Here is an 18,367-nt window from a genome sequence, read left to right as displayed (position 1 = left end):
CAACATTTTCCCATTTCCCAACAAGCTTGCGAAGATATAATCAGAAATAGACTTTAGAAAAAGTATGAAAAAATGTACACTGCGGGCTATACTCGCTCTACTGTTCTGTCAAAAACAAAAATTAGTGCACCAACTGTTTGGGTCAATCTCTGTTTTTTTGCTTGCAGAGACAACAATAAAATATAATAAATATTGTTTGTTGCAGCAGTGCTTTGCTGCAAATGTCATCACAAGTGTTAAATGCTCAAGGATAAGGTATTGCCGTATTTGATATGCTCTTTTAATTAGGCTACCATAGGGCTGACCAGAGAGGCACTTCCCATAAAACTTTAATTAAGGGCAAACTCTCACTAGGCGATCTGTACCATGCCCGAGCACCTTTAACCCCCAACGGCCTGTTCATTTGACCAGTTTGATTGCTCTGTACCATGCCCAGGTATGCGGTTTGGTTGGACTCCGGCACGGCACACAAGTATTGTGATCTTGGGGGTGGTGATGATGCAGATGATAAGACTGCCTTTGGTGTGAGAGATGCAGGTTTGAATCCACTGTGAGACACCAATGTGTCCCTGAGCAAGACACTCAACTCCTAGTTGCTCCAGAGGCGTGCGACCTCTGACATATAGCAACTGTTAAGTTACTTTGGATAAAAGCTGAGCATGGAACTTGGACATGAACTCATCATGCTTGGGCATGGTACAAGGCAACTGGTCCCAGTGTGGGTATGCCCTTGAAGCCTTGTCCCACAGCCATGGCCACAAAGCCACCTTAAAAGCAGTTGGTACGTTCAGCCAGGTGGCTGAAGGCTGGAAACAGAGGTTTGGACCATACACAGAACAGGTAAAGCCACACAAAAAACACTGAAAATACTACAACACTGGAAACTATCAAAATCCACACAAGTAAATCCACAATGAACTGGCAACAACTGAAAGACAGACAACCACTTAAATACACATGTGAGGGAGAAACTAATGACACACAGGGGACACTACTCAGACAATCAGAAACAAGCACAGGAAGTAAAACATGACAAGAGACAGTAGGGCAGACAAACTAAAACAGGAAGTAAAGCTAACTGAAACACACACGAGGAACATCACAAAATGAAACATAACACAGACAACATAAATGACATGATGACAAAAAATCAAAAGCAAAAAATACAGAGACCGTAAAATAAGAATAGAGACACTAATGAACTCATAACAAGGAAACCTGATGAATAAACAAATGACCAAAATAACACATACACTACAGAGAAGAGAAAACAAAGGCAGGGAATGAACACAGAAAACAAATACAAAAAAACACCCCACAAACCCAAACCAGTTACAGTGGTAACCTCATGCACTGACACTTCCTTAGTTCATGTCGTTATTTTTCCTTAGGTTGGGTTTATATACTTTTTCAGACACGTTATACATTTGTTGCAAACATTTAATTAGAATCCATGCAGTCTGCTGGTTTAAAGGGGTGGTGCCTGGAGCAGGAGCAGCTTTATAGAGGAGGTGGCCCAACTGGACACTATCACTGCTTGTTATGTCCGGGGGGTAGCTTCATTCTCATTGAGTTTTGATTTATATTATATTAAGTTTTTTTGCTTGGTTAAGTAAGATTACATTTCTTTTGGATTAAGTGTTTAGTTGGTTTTGCTGTTATTTGTAGTTTATGTAGTAGTATTATTGTTAGTCTCCCCTTGTGCGTCAAAACTGGTCTGATCAGCCAGTTTAAGTCCCCTTTGTTTCTTTTGTACTAGGTCAGTTGTATTTTTGAGTTTGTTATCTTCAGAACTTCAGTTATGGTCTGTTTATTTGACCTGTTTTACGGGCCCAAACTTTATCTTTATTTGTTGTAATGATTTTTTTAGGAAAATAAAAACCCCATCTTTTGAAGTTTTCTTGTGACTCCTCTTGCCTAACTGCTTGGTCCCTCACAACGCATACACATTTTGACAAGTAAAAGCAGCGCTCAATAGATGCCTGGTCTGGTCCACTGATCAAAAGAATCAAAACGTTTTTTTCATAAAAATGTATCCAAGTTGAGATAACTACAGAAACGTTCATTTTTTATCATTTCTGTGGTTCTCTCTCTCTCTCTCTCTCTCTCTGTCGCTCAGAGCTAGATCAAATTAATGATTCATTGTTCGTGTGTTATCCGATCATTTTTAAGATATATCAAGTAATATTCGTACTAGTTTAAATAAACAATTTGATTGTAGCCTATTTCCCATCTTTGCTGAGCAAGGGTTTTGTGGGAAAGGAATTAAAGGTCTGTCTCATATAGATGCCTGTCCCAAATACAGGGTTCAGTGATTGAAGCATATAAAATACCCGGGCTATTAATTGAAGTTTTATGGTACTGGACATTTGCGCTGGCTATAAACAGACTAGGTATTTGGATCAACCAGAAGGGCATTTGTGCTACTTTAGTGCTCCTCTGGTGTTACATTAGGGGGTTGGCCTAAAAGAAATCCCACATAGGACCCAGGCATACCCTGCTTTAACAAAGCTGCTGTACAGTGATGGTCTACGTATGGATAACTAATTTTGCTCATAGCTTCCACTCTTCAGTCTGCAAGTAACAGGAAGCAGCAGGTGATAAACCATTTTCATACCCAGTGAACAATAGTAGATCAGTAATGCCTTATGGGTGCTGTACTTCTCCCATATAGTTGTGTAGTATTAGTATTGTTTTTATGGTAGTGATTACTCATTGTTTGGCTGTAACCACCCACCCACAGCATCCAGGCATTGGGATCCAAATAAAAGGACATCTGAATGATTGCATGAAGGGCCCCTGCCTCCTGTGTGCTTGCACTGGGGCCCCTGCTGGGAGTTTGGTAGCAGGTGGAGGAAGGGTAAAAGCCTAAAATGGCCACCATACCCTGCTCACCATCATTATCACCAGCAGCAGCACCGCCACCTCAGAAGCCCATCCCCTAGCGTTCGTCCCGGGTATGTACCCTGTATGCGCAGGGGCGGAGAAACTGCCGCTGTGCGCTCTTATTATTGTAAGAGTAATTTCTTTTTTACGAAAATGGCGTCTAGTCAGGGAGGTGTGGGAGCTGTCACGGCTCTACAAAGCCATCACTACTCTAGCGGACCTCACTGGAGCCCGGGAATCAGCCAGTACCAGCACCAGCAGCAGCACCACACGGCCCGAAGCCTGGACCGGGCTCTGGAGGATGCCGTGTGCTCGGGGATACTGAACCTGAGCGGTAGGAAGCTGAGGGAGTACCCAGGGATGAGCTACGATCTGACCGATACAACACAAGCAGGTGGGTTTCCGTGCATGCATGGTCTATAGAAAACCACGAGTCAGTGCGCTTCATAGAAAAATTTGCTCACGGATTTACGCGTTTGTGAATGCTGCACGCCCGCATTGTGCATGGATTTCTTTATGGCTAGAGGCGCATTAACATGTAGGTGACAATATTTAAAGGGATATTCCGTCCACTGAGTTGATATCTGAAAACGCACGTATACATCCTGGTTGTAATTACTGTCCACTCGGGCTCATATATCACACCACTACTGCACAAGGGGCTCGGCTGCTGTTGTGTGGTTGTTTTGGTCGACGCCAACAGCTTTCAGTGCCCCCCTCCCTTGAGACACATGCATGAGACGGCAGGCGCACCCAAGCCAGGCGCTGTGCAGTGGTTTGCACACTGAGCTGCAGTTGATTTATCACCGGGCTGCTGGAGCAGAATAGGAATGAAATGAGAGGACATGTGTAAATACTTGCTCACAGAATATCATCTGTGTGTACATCTACATGTTAATTTATTTTTCCCATTTTCGGCACAACCAGACAAAAGATGCAGTGTACTTGCAGCCTCTCACCCTGTGTGCATATGCCCATATAGCCCATAATCTGTCCAAGAAGAGGAAGACACTGGTCTACTTTTGGTTGTCTGATATTTATCTGTTCTTTGGTCTTCTTATTTTATGTTATTGGATTTCTGCAAGAGCTAATGTATTCATAATGTCAAGTCAGTCAGTAGGTCATTATATTAGGTCAGTATTAGGCTCAGGTTTTGTGAAGGCTGTGTTGTCAGGGTCAAGGGTCATCATCATTTCTATTAGACATGGTGGTTTAGGTAAGGGCTTGTCTAACTTGAATAGCCCCATGATAGGCTATCTACAGTGTAGGAGCATATTTAGGGGAGTCTAGAAATACATGTTTTAATACTGCAGGCAGATTTAGAAATGTTCATATTGTCAATCAGTCAAAATGATTATCTTGGACATGTAGATTATGCTGGATCTCAGAGTGATGGTTTCATTCTCTGAGATGTCCACATACCATATGGTGTTACTCCATCCAGTGCAGCTCATGGCAAGCCGCTGGTTTGTTGGAGAGCCCTTACCCCAAGAGATTAAAATTTTATGCTCAATGATTTTGGTACCTCTTCATACACAGAGGCACACATTTTTTTCTAAAGATCCCTACCTTTTGGAAAACGAACAGATTTAAATGCATGTATGGAATCAAATGTGAAGTAGAAGTGATTGTACTAGAACACAGTATATTTGGGCTGGATGTAGACATTTTGGACATGAATGCAGTGATATGATGTGAAATAATGATGTCATTTTAAATTGCTTGCTTGCACAGTGTGAAAGCCTATATATACCTTTGAAGAGCTGAAGTGCTAAATATTATGCACATGCTGTATTTCGGGGGGAAGACACAACAGGAAGTTAGAATGCACTTTTTCTGGCCTGCTGGGCTGAATGGTTTCTATTTAAAGCTTGACTCTCCTAATGTATCATTATCAGGAGTGTGCCTTATGTAACACGGGTAGCAAATACAAGCGATATGAGAGTATACATTTCTGTCACACCTTTTGATTGTGTGAGTGGTGCAGTCTTTTTGTCACATCTTCATCGAGATGCCTTGAATAGAAGGTGCTCCAGAGAGGAGTCTCACTTTCAGATGTGCAAGGAGAGATGTCAACACCTCACAGTGCCAAACCCTTACTTTAACTGCAATCTCTGCTGTGAAAAGAAACAGCTCTTTCAGACTTAAAAAGGCAAATTCCTCTTAGATGAAGAAAAATCCAATAATTAAAACCGGTTCTCTCTTTGCAGTTTAGTATGTTCTTGGTAACTGCTGATTTTAAAATAAAGGTCAGCAGGTGCAACCTTCTTTACTTTTCCTCATCTCTCTCAAAAGGACAGCTTCTCACTCACTCACTCACTCACTCACTCATCATCAACTGCTTATCCTGTGTACAGGGGCGTACATTTTTTTTTAAAAATTTACCTGTAAGTAGAAACTATTTTGATAGTATGTGTCTCTATTTTCTCCTACAATACAAAGCTTTACGTGTGTGGAATAATTAGATCTGGGCCCTTAACTGAAGCAACAGCATGGTATCCCACCATTAATTGGGTGTTTGGGTGTTAGAATTTCAGTCCATCCCATTGCTGGTTTTAGAAGTTAAAATGGCTTTTTTCAGGGTCTAACTGAGTGGCCTCCATCTGACTAATGAGCAGCAGACGGCTCCAGTCGGTGTACACAGAGAAAGAGAGAGGCATGCTCACACAAGGGTGTGTGTTTGCAGTGTGCTACCGACAGTTTGTCTCCAGTCAGTTTGTTTTCCCATGGGAAAGTGCAAGTGCTGCCCTGACCTTGGAGAGGGGCTGGGGAGTAGTGTATCAACCTGGACAGATGTTCAGGTTCATATCCCCACACGCCACCTGCCTGCAATTACCCTGCCCCCAAGGGTACAACCACTCACACGTTAGGTTAGACTGTGCTTCCACTGCAGCACCATGCAGTGTGTTTCATTGTGTGCAGTACTGTCAGAGATACAACAAAGTGTAGACAGCAGGAGGATCAGCTGTGGTTTTGTGTGTGTGGTTGCTCTGGGGAATCCTAATAAACAAATATATTTTTTAACCAACAACATTGTTTGGTTTCTGAGAGAACATAATGACTTATTTACAGTGTACTTAAGAATGTAGGTCGTGCAGTAGATTGGGAGTTTAGTTTATATTCCTTTGTTTTATGAGTGTGCTGCGAAATTGAAGGCTGCACAGAATCTGTTATCACACTACAAATCTACATAAGTGCATTCTTGTATCCTTTATGAAGGGTTTGGTGTAATATTTAACAGCCAAATAAAGCTCTAAATGAAAAGGATGCGAGGTCAAAGAAAAGATGACGTTTTTGTCGCCAACTGAGGGTGCATGCCATAGTGATTTGCTTGCCAAAAAACCATAAGCTGCAGGATTTACTCTGTGTCATGTCCAAAACTTTTACAGTGTGCTGTTGCGGGCTGGTTGAAACAGGTGGCAAAATCAATATTCCACTTTTTGAATGGGTGTGACTTGAAGCACACAGTATGTCTCACACTGTAGGAATGCTTCTTGATAGGTTTAGTGCTTCAACACAGCTTGTGAAGGACATTCTCCACGAGGACAGAAGTATCTGGCATTCTTGTTTTTAATAATGGACTAGTGTAAATGCTGAAAGTGTCACTGCTCATTGAAGTAGATTGCAGGCCGACTCATTCAAAAGGCCTCCAGAGGCTTAGCAATTAAAAACACAGAGCTACACTGTGCTGCTACTTATACTCTGCGCTCTGTCTTACTTAAAATCAAATCAAATATTCTGGGTGTCTTATGAAAGCCTGTCCTGTCTTCATTCGTGTCATGGCTGGTCTGCGAAGAATAGCATGCACTGCTAGGAGGCTACTCAAAAGAACTGGCCTCCAAAAAAATATTTTTACATGACACATCATAGAAATATGAGTGTAGCCTGAAAAAAAATCCACATTCCCAACTTGAGCTTCTTCCCTCAGGGCTCCTTCTAGATTTGCCTTTGCATGCCTAGATAGAATATATGCATAACTGTCAGTAAGGAAAACACAATGCCATGTCACACACTGTTAAATATTTGAATAAAACAACTAAACTACCAAAATGAAATGATGGATTGTTATTGTGAATAACGTGTATCCCCATGATGCTTATTATTTTACACACTGTAATATAAAGAAATGATTTTGTAATTAGAGTTTTAATCGTACAGTAAATGCCCAATGTCTAGTGGATTAAACCCATTTTGAAGGTTTCTTAAATGCTTGCTCAATAGTATTCTCCACAGTGGCGTGGAGATAATGTGGTCGGAAACATGTGATATTTTTAACAAAAAGTGACCTGTTTCTCACAAGCCCTTGAATTGAAATAACCTTTCGAGTAATTTAAGCCAGTGCATAATGTAAAAAACAAAACAAAACAAGAAATACATTCAAAGTATGTTGGTTGTCTTGTGCTAGCTGGGGCTTAATTTTAGGGCTACCACTTATGATTATTTTCATTATTGATTTATCTATCAGTACATTATTTTAAATTAATAAAGCACTGTTTTCTAAATATATCTATACAGTATAAATGAATAAGTACAATTGCTCATTACACAGCAATGTTACATCTCTAATTGCTCATTTTGTCTGAACAGCAGTTAAAAACAAAGCATGTCACAATGATACACAGATAACCTACACATTAGACATTTGTTCTTGACAAATGTATTAAATGATTGCTTACATTCAGAGGTAACATATAATCACTTTAGCAGTGTTGTCTCCCACAGGTGACTTTAATGACTGTGACTCAAACAGCAGGTAGTTATAGTGACAAGCTAAGTGTATTGCTGCTGCTCCTGGTCTGGTTTTTACAATGAGAATATGGGTGATTTTTTTAAAATTTCATTACATTCAGTCAGCAATTGTAAGGGGCAAATTTGAGGTTTAAAGAACACTAAGAATGTCTGCCCCAAAGTCCTGAGGCATCCTGGACACCAGCCTCATGTTCAATAAAAGCCTCTTTGCCCCCAACACATCTTATCATTGTTGAAGTGGCTTCTGAAAGCCTAATAAGGAGTCTTCTTGGTGAATCTGCAGGAGCAGATTGATAGTAGAAGTACCAAGCTGACTGAACATCCAACACCTGAGTCCATACCCAGGCAAACTCTGTGCCCTACAGAAGGTACCTGTCTATGTTGAACACTAAGCGACGCTCCATACCACACCCAAAACCTGCCAGCCAGACAGCGTGGTCACATCTGCTGCAGGGCACAAATAATTAACCCCAATAAATCATGTTTTTGTTGTGTTCCTTCTTTGTTTTCATTAAATTGAACCTTGTAGTGGTTGGAAGTTGCTGCTATAGTAAAGACCTTTAGGATTGAAGTACTTTGGTGTCAGTTTTGCACATGATTCTGGGGTCTTGTAGACCATAAGTAATATTTTTGCAGTGTTGTATTAAGGTTTTTTTATTGCAATCTTAAAACAAATATTTCCTTTAGAAGCCCTCTGCAGCAACTCACAGAAGAAAGAGAGACTGTGGTCTGTGATTTGCTTGAGCACTCAGCAGGATATCTATTATCACGGAGTTTGCTGTGTCATGTGAAGACAAAGCCAGACATCATCTGCACTAGCAACATAAATGAATAGATTGCCGATTTGGCGTGAGGGTGCAGCGTAGTGGAGCTGTGGTGGAGGGCTCATCTGCCTGGCAGGCCTTGTCCTGCGGGAGCTCTTGGCGACCAGCAGGCGGATAAAAGGCCCACTGTGGACTGCAGATGGTGCATGGCTTGGTTTGGAGAAGGGGATGGAGATGGACAGGCTCACACAGACTGCCCCCACCCACCCCCATCTCCCATCGACACACATGATTCCACTGCTACAGAAGAATCCCCAGTTGTGGGGCTGGAGGCAGGGAGTTGGGGAAGTCGTCTATATAGGCTACAGCTGGGCTACAGCATCAAGGTCTGAGCCTCAGGGAGAGGCAGCATTTACTCTTAATGGAAAACCAGTCTACTCTGTGACCTCAGCTTTGGTCTTTCCCCATGTGGCAATTTCTGTTTCCCTTAACCTCTCGGCTTCTTTTCCCTTTGTGCTGCTGACTGTCTCATGGCCTACTGCTCACTTCTGCTTACTGGCTGCTGTCTGAGTTTAGACCATAGCTACAGAACGAGGTCCTGTCTGGTCTATTGTTGGTCATTTAAGGCTTGTCAGAAAGCCTGTTCAAAGGCACCAAAACAGTTTTGCTCTCCTCATGATGTCTTGTAACCTCAGGGAGCAGGGAATAAAGGTTGCAAAATCCACTCACAGTAAACAGAAACCTCTTTATCACTAACTGCTTTCAGTAAAGCCCAGACAGTAGCTTCATTGTTTAATAAAGGGTGGTAGCTACATGCATTAGGGGGATAGAGGTGCAGGAATGTTTGCTTTTCCTTCAGTATGGATGTGGCATTTCAGTTAGGTGAGATGGAATAAATTAAAATGTTTTTATCTGTGGCTGTGTAGCTCCTCATGAAGTAATCATCATGTCCCCTGGAGATAATTCAGAAGACTGGATTGTTCATACACACACACACACACACACACACTGATTTGATCTACTGAATCAATGTGTCTGAAGGTGAAGTCTTATCAGTAAGAGTCGTCCTTACATGTACTTTTCTCATAGGTCCCCATGTATCCTCATGTTTCCTGTTTAAATGGACACTGTTTGTGTTAGAGTTTTTTTGATGAAAAACACAAAGAGAGAGAGATAAAGATGTGTGGATTGCATGCATGCGTGCATGGAAATGTCTTGGGCTGTTTGAGTGATTCAGCAACCTTGAGGGATACTCAGGCTTTGTGCATGATCCAAAGGCATGCATAAAATGTAAACCAGAGTGAACATTAGTATGGTTGATTATATATGGTAAAAATTAGTACATGATGTATGTGTATAATAAAGAGCTGAATGTAGACAGATGGTAGAGTGATGAGCTTGACCATCAGTATCTGCCTACATATCCAAGTGAGTGTCTAAATATTTTATCGTGAGCGGCAGATACATATGAGAGTCTTGTGCTCATATTCATCGGCTGGAGCAGGGTTTACATTCATTCTTGGCTGATAAGGCTGTGATTTTGCAGCAAATTGTTATAACCAGGTCTTTTCTAACTCTGTCACATATTTTTAATTACACCTTGTTATAAAAAAATAAAATATATTGTCATTATATTTAAAGAATATTTTTAAATATATAAACATGGATGCCTAATTTTTTTTATGTTTTTTTTCTCTAGAGACGGCAATGTCAGATTGTTTGTCTGTAGGACTGAAATATCCCATATTAACTGCAAAACTAACCTGCAAAACTAATGACATTCCCATTAGCCTCAGCTGTGCAATGTGTTTAGTGCTAATTAGCATATGTTAGCATGCTAACATGCTAAACTAAGATGGTGAACATGGTAAGCATTATACCTGCCAAACAGCATGTTGTCATTGTCAGTGTGTTTCCATGCTAGCATTAACATTTAGTTCAGAGTACCACTGTGTAAAAGTACAGCCTCACAGAGCCGTTAGCATGGTTGTAGACTCTACAATATATGAATACATACACACACACACACACATATACATATACACACACACACACACACACACACACACACACACACACACACACACACACACACACACACACACACACATATACATATATATATACATACACATATATATATACACACACACACGTATATGTATATATATATATATATATTATACACACATTAGATTGCATTTATATTATGTTTATGTCAATATATTACATTTCCATATTACATCTACAGATGCAGTAATATAATTTGGGCATCATATAAACCATTAATAAAAGACTCGGAATGATCAAGCTCAGAATGATAAATCCTGTACAAGAGCTTAATTTCTATGAATTATTCCAAACTAGACAGTGGCATAGAAATCCTACCACTCTTCTCTACAAGAAGCAGCCCAAAACTCCCTTTTTTAAAATAACCATTTGGTGGTTAGCTTATGTTGCATGCAACTGATCTTTCAACAAAAAGAAACAATTTGGAGTGAGTTCTAACACTTTCCACCAATCATACAAATCTAAAGCCATTACTGTGCCACTCCCAGTGAGATCAATATTGGAAATACTGAGATATTACACTGCCAGTAGCACTCAAGCCACTGAGGCCCAAGACTGTGGTGTAATCTTAGACCAGTGTTCGATGAAGAGGTACACTGCACACCACTCCTTCACAGACACGTATTGATTATCTTTCAAGTCTATGGCCTCATGCTAAAGCAAACATTATGGACGGTGCCCAGATCTTGAAAATATTATAATATGTATGTCACCCGTATGTTCAAATTGTACATATTTCATCAGCTCCTGTTCCTCCTTGCAGATTTGTCGAAGAATCGCCTCACAGAAATCCCCCCAGAAGTATGTCTATTCGCACCCCTTGAGTCGCTCAACCTCTATCACAACTGCATCAAGTGCATCCCTGAAGCCATTATCAATCTGCAGATGCTGACTTATCTTGACATCAGGTGGGTTATTGCTAACACTATACTTTCAGTTTGGTTCCTGTGTCTCATTATATACAACAAAAGTGAATGTATTTAAGTGTTCAGCTTTATGTCTCTCAAGAAGTGCTCATTCCCCTTTCTGAAATCTAACACGGTAAACATGCTTACATGAAGGAGAGGCATTTCCTCTTTTGCTGAAACTCAATTCCCAGTGACCAGATACTCAATGTTACATCCTCTGTGTACTATTTCATATGTAGGTCAATGTTTTGTCTTTCTCTACAGCCGAAATCTCCTGTCAGTTTTGCCAAAATACTTGTTCAGCCTCCCCCTCAAAGTCCTGCTTGTGAGCAACAACAAGCTTGTGTCCATCCCTGAGGAGATTGGCAAGGCCAAAGAGTTGATGGAATTGGTGAGCAGTGTGTATGTGTCAGTGCGCATGAACTTGTGCATGTTGTACTGCCATAGTAATCCCATTTCCTACACTTTGGCTCCCCTTGCAGGACGTGAGCTGTAATGAGATCCAGGTGCTGCCAGCTCAGGTGGGGAGGCTTCAAGCCTTACGAGAACTCAACATCAGGAAGAATTGTCTTCACATGCTGCCTGAGGGTAAGTCCCTAACTCTCTGGGTATTTTATTTTTCAGGCTAATTGGGTAGTGGCAGCTGCAGATGAGGGACAGGTGTTTAGATTTGTTTAGAGTGACAGTTTTGGCAACAATGAAAGTCCTTTCATAGCCAAGAATTACAATTCTGTAGTGTTTGCTTTGTGTTAGCTGTCATATTGCAGCTGTGATGAAGATGAGAAACATGTATTAAGCAATGCTGTCTAAAACGGGTGCGAATACATGTACCACACAAGTTCCCCCTTGCATGTTGAAAGCTGAGCATCACATTCAACAAAAGGTGTTTATGAAGCTCTTTTTTATGGACTCCACTTTGTCTGTACTTCCAGAGTTAGCTGACCTGCCTCTCATCCGACTTGACTTTTCCTGCAATAAGATCACAGAGATTCCTGCAGCCTACAGGAAACTCAGGCAGCTGCAGCACATCATCCTAGACAACAATCCTATGCAGTCTCCACCCGCACAGGTACGTGAATTCATATTATGAACGCACATTTTGTGGAGGTCAAGTATATTATGGTGTCAACATGCAGCATAAATGGATTTTATGGGTTTCCTGTATGTGACTGAGTTGACCAGTTATCATGTCTATAGGGGTAAATCAATGTCACTATCACTGTAAATGCACTTTGACCATGACAGTTTCCAAACAAAAACAGTCTAAATACAAAGCGATCCACAAATACACTGTGACCACACACAGATTTGACAATTGAATACTGAGCATTGCACAGCAAATGTACGCATGTCTTGAAACAGTGGTTTAAAAATACAAGTTAGACTGTATTTGTAGAAACTGTAATTTGTGATTGTTTGTCAATTTTTAATCTATTTTGTAGATCGTGTTTCATATTTGTGGCTCATGGAGCGTTTGTTTGTGGATTTCAAATGTGTGTTTTGTGTTTACAAATTGTATTTGTGACTCATAGTGTATTACAATGATATTGACATCGATTTAACCCCATACATATCCCACACACACAATGAACATGGTACAATTGCTCTGTCTAGTGGATAAATGAACATCCAACTTTCTAGTGGTTACAACAACTCAGACTCTAGAGACACCTTGTATTCATGTGTATGTTTCAGATTTGTCTCAAGGGCAAAGTTCACATCTTCAAGTACCTGAACATCCAGGCGTGTAGGATGGACAAGAAGCCAGACACCCTGGACCTCCCATCCCTTGGAAAACGTTGCATCCCACAGCCGCTTACAGATAGGTGCTGACACATTTATTGTTATTGTTTCATCATGGCATGACACACAGTGCACCTACTTTTGTATAATTTCTGTTCCATTTAACACATTATTTGAACATACACCTGCTCCCTGTGATGAAGACTTATGTTTAGCACACTCTGCAAACTGTTCATTATACTGCAGTTGCAAATTGGATTTTATCTATCTATTATTATCTGTTACAAAAAGAGAGCTCTAATGTGCAGTTTGTTTTGCATATTTTCAGCATGGAAGATTTTTATCCCAATAAGAATCACGGGCCTGACTCTGGAATTGGTAGTGACAATGGTGACAAGAGGCTGTCTACAACTGAGGTCAGAATTCAAAATACAAGATTTACTGATGGCATTGTCAATGCATGATAAACACATTATCATGTTTTACTACTTAACTGAATGCAACATTTCTAAATTCATGAATCTCAAAGTACACTGTGTGGAATTATCTTTCTTATACTCTGTTAAGCAATGTAAACACTGCTGATGCTAGCTAGTAATTATTCTTTTTAGTTGGTTTGTCCGATTTTCATGATATATAGTTAATCTAACAAATGGAAATGTGGGTTCTGGTTCAGACAATAGCTCTAGCAGACTCTCCAGAAAAAAAAGGATAAGACAGCCTTGCAATTGGTGATACAAAATTAGGCAGATACAGCAAGCAGACAAATCCAAAGAGACCAAAGCAGAGGTAAAAAAACAGGCTGAGGACCATAAGAAAAGGTGGGCAGAATAGAAGAAAAATGGCTAGATAGGTAATGCACCTTGGCAGTAGACTATCTGGCAAGAATTGAATGCTAACTGGGCACTGGGGTAGTTGACTAATATAAAGAATGTGATCGGAGCAATTGACTGAGTTGGGAAGCTCCTAGGGAGTGACTGGTGGAAAGATTAAAGTTGTTGTGGAATTCCACAACTTCAAAACACACGTGCGTGGGAGTCCACCTCTGCTCCAGTCACAGGTAGCCTGCTGCTGCTGAGCCAAAGTATTGCGTGAGAAGAGAACAGATATCGTTATTCCTGAGACAGCAGACATCATTAGAGATTCCATTCAGTCAAAGATATCACACAGATATGTCTGCCTAGATACCTTGGGGTGTAGCTATAACTGTCAACTAGGGTTGGGCGTCAAGAGTCAGTTCCACATTAGAACTGGTTCCAATATTCCAACTCCAAATGAATCATTAAGAAATTTAAATTATATTCTGCTTATCGGTGTACAGTGTACTGCAAAATCCTACAGGATAGGATGATAGGATGATACCCAACCCTACTCTCAACTCAATATTGATGAGCAATATAAATAGTGATTAATATGTAAAGATAATTGACTGTTTACCGCACAAGGTTAGAAAGGCAACATGAAAGAAAATGCAGATGAAGTATAGGGTGAATCAGGTGAACTTGTGATGCAGATTCTGCAGTTGATGCACAATCATTCACTCAATATCAATTTAAAATGACAATTATGTGCAAACATTTCTATGTAAATATTTAAAAAAGTAATTAAAAGTAATAATAAAATGCAGGTGCAAAGACCAGCACACAAACCCATTTGAACCAAACTTTCAAAGTTCACTCCTCATTCTTTTCTTCTCCCGCAGCCTTCAGACGATGACACAGTCAGCCTGCACTCTCAGGTTTCAGAGACAGCCCGTGCTGATGCTCTCTTGCTCCTCTCCAAAATGGACTCTTGCAAAGGTTACCGAAAATAAGTATCACATATTCTCGTTGACAGCAATAACAGAGACTCGGGGTTGTTGAATGAAGTGCCTAAAATATGACAGTTTATGTGATGAACGCGGATGCTTCCTCCCTCTATCAGATCAGGATCTCTATGACTTTATAGAGCCCAACCCGGACGAGGATCCTGCTCTGTCAGAGTGTGATGGGCAGCAGAGCTGTCATGTGTCTTGCATAAAGGTATACCTATCTATCTATCTATCTATCTATCTATACCAACATAACAAAAAGTAATTAAAAGGACATGGTGTGTGTGTGTCTGCGTGTATTTCAGGAACTGGAGAAAGTTCTTAACATGTCTTACCAAAGCAAAGATAAAGACAGCTGGAAAGAGGAGTCTGGGTGAGTGCATTGTTCAACACAGCAATCAAACAAACAACTTGTGTTAGCTTGAGTTGTAATGGAACACTCACGCATTCTGTATTCTACCGCCCACATAACTGAGCAACCACTTAGGTAATGGTTGTTGACAACTCATCAGTCAACTACACTGATGGAGCTGAACCAATGAACTAGTTCCTGTCATCACTAGCAGTAAGTGTGAGAAAAGTGAGAAGTTTGCCTCAGCTTCCGTACTTATGTAACATCTAAATCTAAAGTGTAATGTTACTGAAGTGGGTGGTCTGTTTGATGATCATGTGTGGACCATAAACACAAGAAAATACCCTTTGTGCAGTCTGTCAGTTTAAAACATCTGCAAATATTTTGCTGTTTTTAACTGTACAATGTTAGAAAATTATGTGCAGCCTTGATTACTTTACATGGCCTCAAGGACAAATAAATTTGTGTTCAAAAAGATGATGGATTAGATCATTTTGTTTATATACACACAATGTCATAGATGCTTTTGTGTTTTGACAGCTGTGCTGAGTTGAAAATGGCTAAGCTGTGTACAGTTTCGGATGATGATAACTTTGATTTGGAACTTTTCCCAGGTCTGATAAGGAGCAGCTAGTTGAAGAAGAGGATGATGAGCTGAAGGAAGTGCTGGATCTAAGGAAGATTGCTGTTCAGCTTTTGCAGCAGGAGCAGCAGAATAGGTGTGTGACTCTCCTTTTTCTTCTAGTAATGTAACAACAGCCATCCCGTACTCACTGAAACACTGCACTGCCATAAGTTTAGATCCTCATTTCATATCCATATCCACCTCTTTCCTCTGTTACTTTCTCTTTATTCCTCATCACGTAACATATACAGTATACACATTTGTGCTGCTGCCAGGTCAGGCTAACAGCTTAGATGCAAGATTGTTTCCTGGTATGTAAGCTGACATTGTAGAACTGTACAACTTGTGACAAGATCATCTCATCACCCCTATGTTTGTAGATTCATTATTTGTTTCTCAATATCCACATTTTCCATACATCCCCAAATATCACTCCATCATCACCAATTTATCTCTTTCACCTCTGTAAATCAGATTCTTATCAGCATCACTCCACTTACTGTCTGGCAACTCTTGTCCTTTCCCTGATCGTCTTTTTACATTTGATTTATGGCTTTCAGACGGCGGTCCTTAATTTGCAGAGCAGAGAGTCTTATTCATCGACGGAGAGTGACTGGCCGGGCACACAGGTAAATGCACTTTCTTTAGCATCATGTATAGACAGTTTGTATGTCACACTGGGTAGATAACCACTTATCATGTCTAACACGCTAACGCAGCATGCCTCTGGTGTGTTTCTGTATCTGCCTCAACATACATTCCCTAACAGGCCTCATTAGTTTTGTCTTGTCCCATATGAATGAGTATGTGGACAGCTGTTTCTATGATTGAATTTATGAAAAAAATGTTTCCATCAGAAGTGAAACTAGCTCACGAAAAAGTGAGCTAGTTTATGCAAACTTTGATAAATGCTTAAATGAGGATTAGTCTATAAACAGACGCATAAATACAGTTCATCTATTGTGCAGATGAATCTCCTTTTGTTGCTCGATTGTAGAAATTTCCAATGAATTTGACTCAGCCCAGATTTTTTTTCTATTTGTAAATACCACTAACAATCTGTCTGCACTATGTCACATGAGTCACCACTCAGTTGGGGAGAGAGTGATGGGTACTTTATTTATCCCCAAAGGGAAATTCCAGTGTTGGCAGTAGCAGCAGTTTACTTATAATAAAAACAAAAAATAAACAGTTGTGCTTAACCCCTAGTTGCCCCAGAGGCAACTAGGGGTTAAGCACAATAATTGGGATTCATGTTGATAAATTTTTGGGCAGGAGGGTGAGTGTGAGCAAGCATTCTTAATGTGACAACCCTTTCCATGACTTGGCGACTGTTAGCCTACCCTATAGGCCTTTTTGCTATCTTGATAAGTTGTCCACCTTTTAGATGGCCTGCATTAAAACAAGACAGGGCGCAGCGTCAAAGATGCACTTTTTGTAGTCCGTCTTCAGAAGATTGTAGTTTCATCACGGCAGGTCACATCAGTAATATCCACCATCGCATAATTACGTTGTCTAGAAAAGAGCAGTCGGATTCTCTGAGCCCCGCAGTCCTCTTTTCCTTATGAATTCTCCTTCACTTCTTTCCTTGACTTCATGACGTTTTCCATCAAGGTCAAGGAAAGGTGGTTAGGAAAGGAGATTTTTTGGAATTTCTGACACCAGCCCTGGACTATTGTCTGAGGTGTATATTGTAAGAGGAAAGGTGAGAGTATGGTAGAGGGGGGCATGTTTCCTGCTGAGTGACTGTTGCAACTGCATCTGTTTCCCTCTGCAGATTCCTAAGTCACTCTGGAAGCTCCAGCAGCAAACCGAGGCCCCCTCCACAGACCGCTCGTAGGTATGTACTGTACAACATGTTCAGTCACGCTGACAACAAGCACACATTTACAGTGGAGCCCTTGTAGAGGGCATGTGGTAATGACCACCAGGAACCTCTGCGATAATTGTTATGTTAGATACTTTATAATTTATCTCTGCTGATTGATAAAAACGTTACGTGTCCAAAGACAATGAAAAATAATTTTGGAGGAATTATATATTTTTTCAAAATACATTGTAGCTCGTTTCCAACTGCACAAAATGTACACAAAAGGAAAACATCAAATTTAGAAGCAAATATTTCACTTGATATAATAGACTACATTAGATCCTAACATTATGGCCAAATGCAGCTAGAAAGCTGACGTTTGACAGAGTTGAAATTAGAATTATTTTCACAATTGATTAGTTGTATAAATATTAATTAATTAAGTTGATAAATGACTTTATGGACTAATCATTTCAGCATTAAAGGTTAACTTGCTTTTTAAAACCACTTTCCAGGTTAATCACAGGGCATTTTTTTAGTGCTGAACTTCTGATTCTAATCAGTCACATACTCCAGAAAACTTGTGAGATTTGCCAATTTCCTTGTGTTTAGAATTTTCTTAGGCACAAACGAAATTCACAAGTGAACTG

General features: G+C 40.4%; 1 protein-coding gene across 1 annotated transcript in view; it reads left to right on the top strand.

Annotated features, from left to right (window-relative positions):
• Positions 1-2,989: 2,989 nt before the first annotated feature.
• lrch2 (leucine-rich repeats and calponin homology (CH) domain containing 2) overlaps positions 2,990-18,367 on the top strand; it is a 29,713-nt gene continuing 14,335 nt past the window's right edge. Inside the window, exons 1-13 of the mRNA XM_038708925.1 lie at positions 2,990-3,280; positions 11,233-11,377; positions 11,642-11,768; positions 11,860-11,965; positions 12,310-12,446; positions 13,073-13,203; positions 13,449-13,536; positions 14,823-14,919; positions 15,044-15,141; positions 15,236-15,303; positions 15,897-16,001; positions 16,468-16,536; positions 17,685-17,747. Of these exons, the coding sequence (XP_038564853.1) occupies positions 3,040-3,280; positions 11,233-11,377; positions 11,642-11,768; positions 11,860-11,965; positions 12,310-12,446; positions 13,073-13,203; positions 13,449-13,536; positions 14,823-14,919; positions 15,044-15,141; positions 15,236-15,303; positions 15,897-16,001; positions 16,468-16,536; positions 17,685-17,747 (1,475 nt within the window). The 5' untranslated portion in view covers positions 2,990-3,039. The remainder of the gene's footprint in view (positions 3,281-11,232; positions 11,378-11,641; positions 11,769-11,859; positions 11,966-12,309; positions 12,447-13,072; positions 13,204-13,448; positions 13,537-14,822; positions 14,920-15,043; positions 15,142-15,235; positions 15,304-15,896; positions 16,002-16,467; positions 16,537-17,684; positions 17,748-18,367) is intronic.

Source organism: Micropterus salmoides, unplaced genomic scaffold (assembly GCF_014851395.1).
Source record: "Micropterus salmoides isolate LMB-PRFRI ecotype aquatic unplaced genomic scaffold, ASM1485139v1 Ms_hic_scaffold_9, whole genome shotgun sequence".
Lineage (NCBI taxonomy): Eukaryota > Metazoa > Chordata > Actinopteri > Centrarchiformes > Centrarchidae > Micropterus > Micropterus salmoides.
This window is presented reverse-complemented; position numbering and strand designations above follow the sequence as displayed.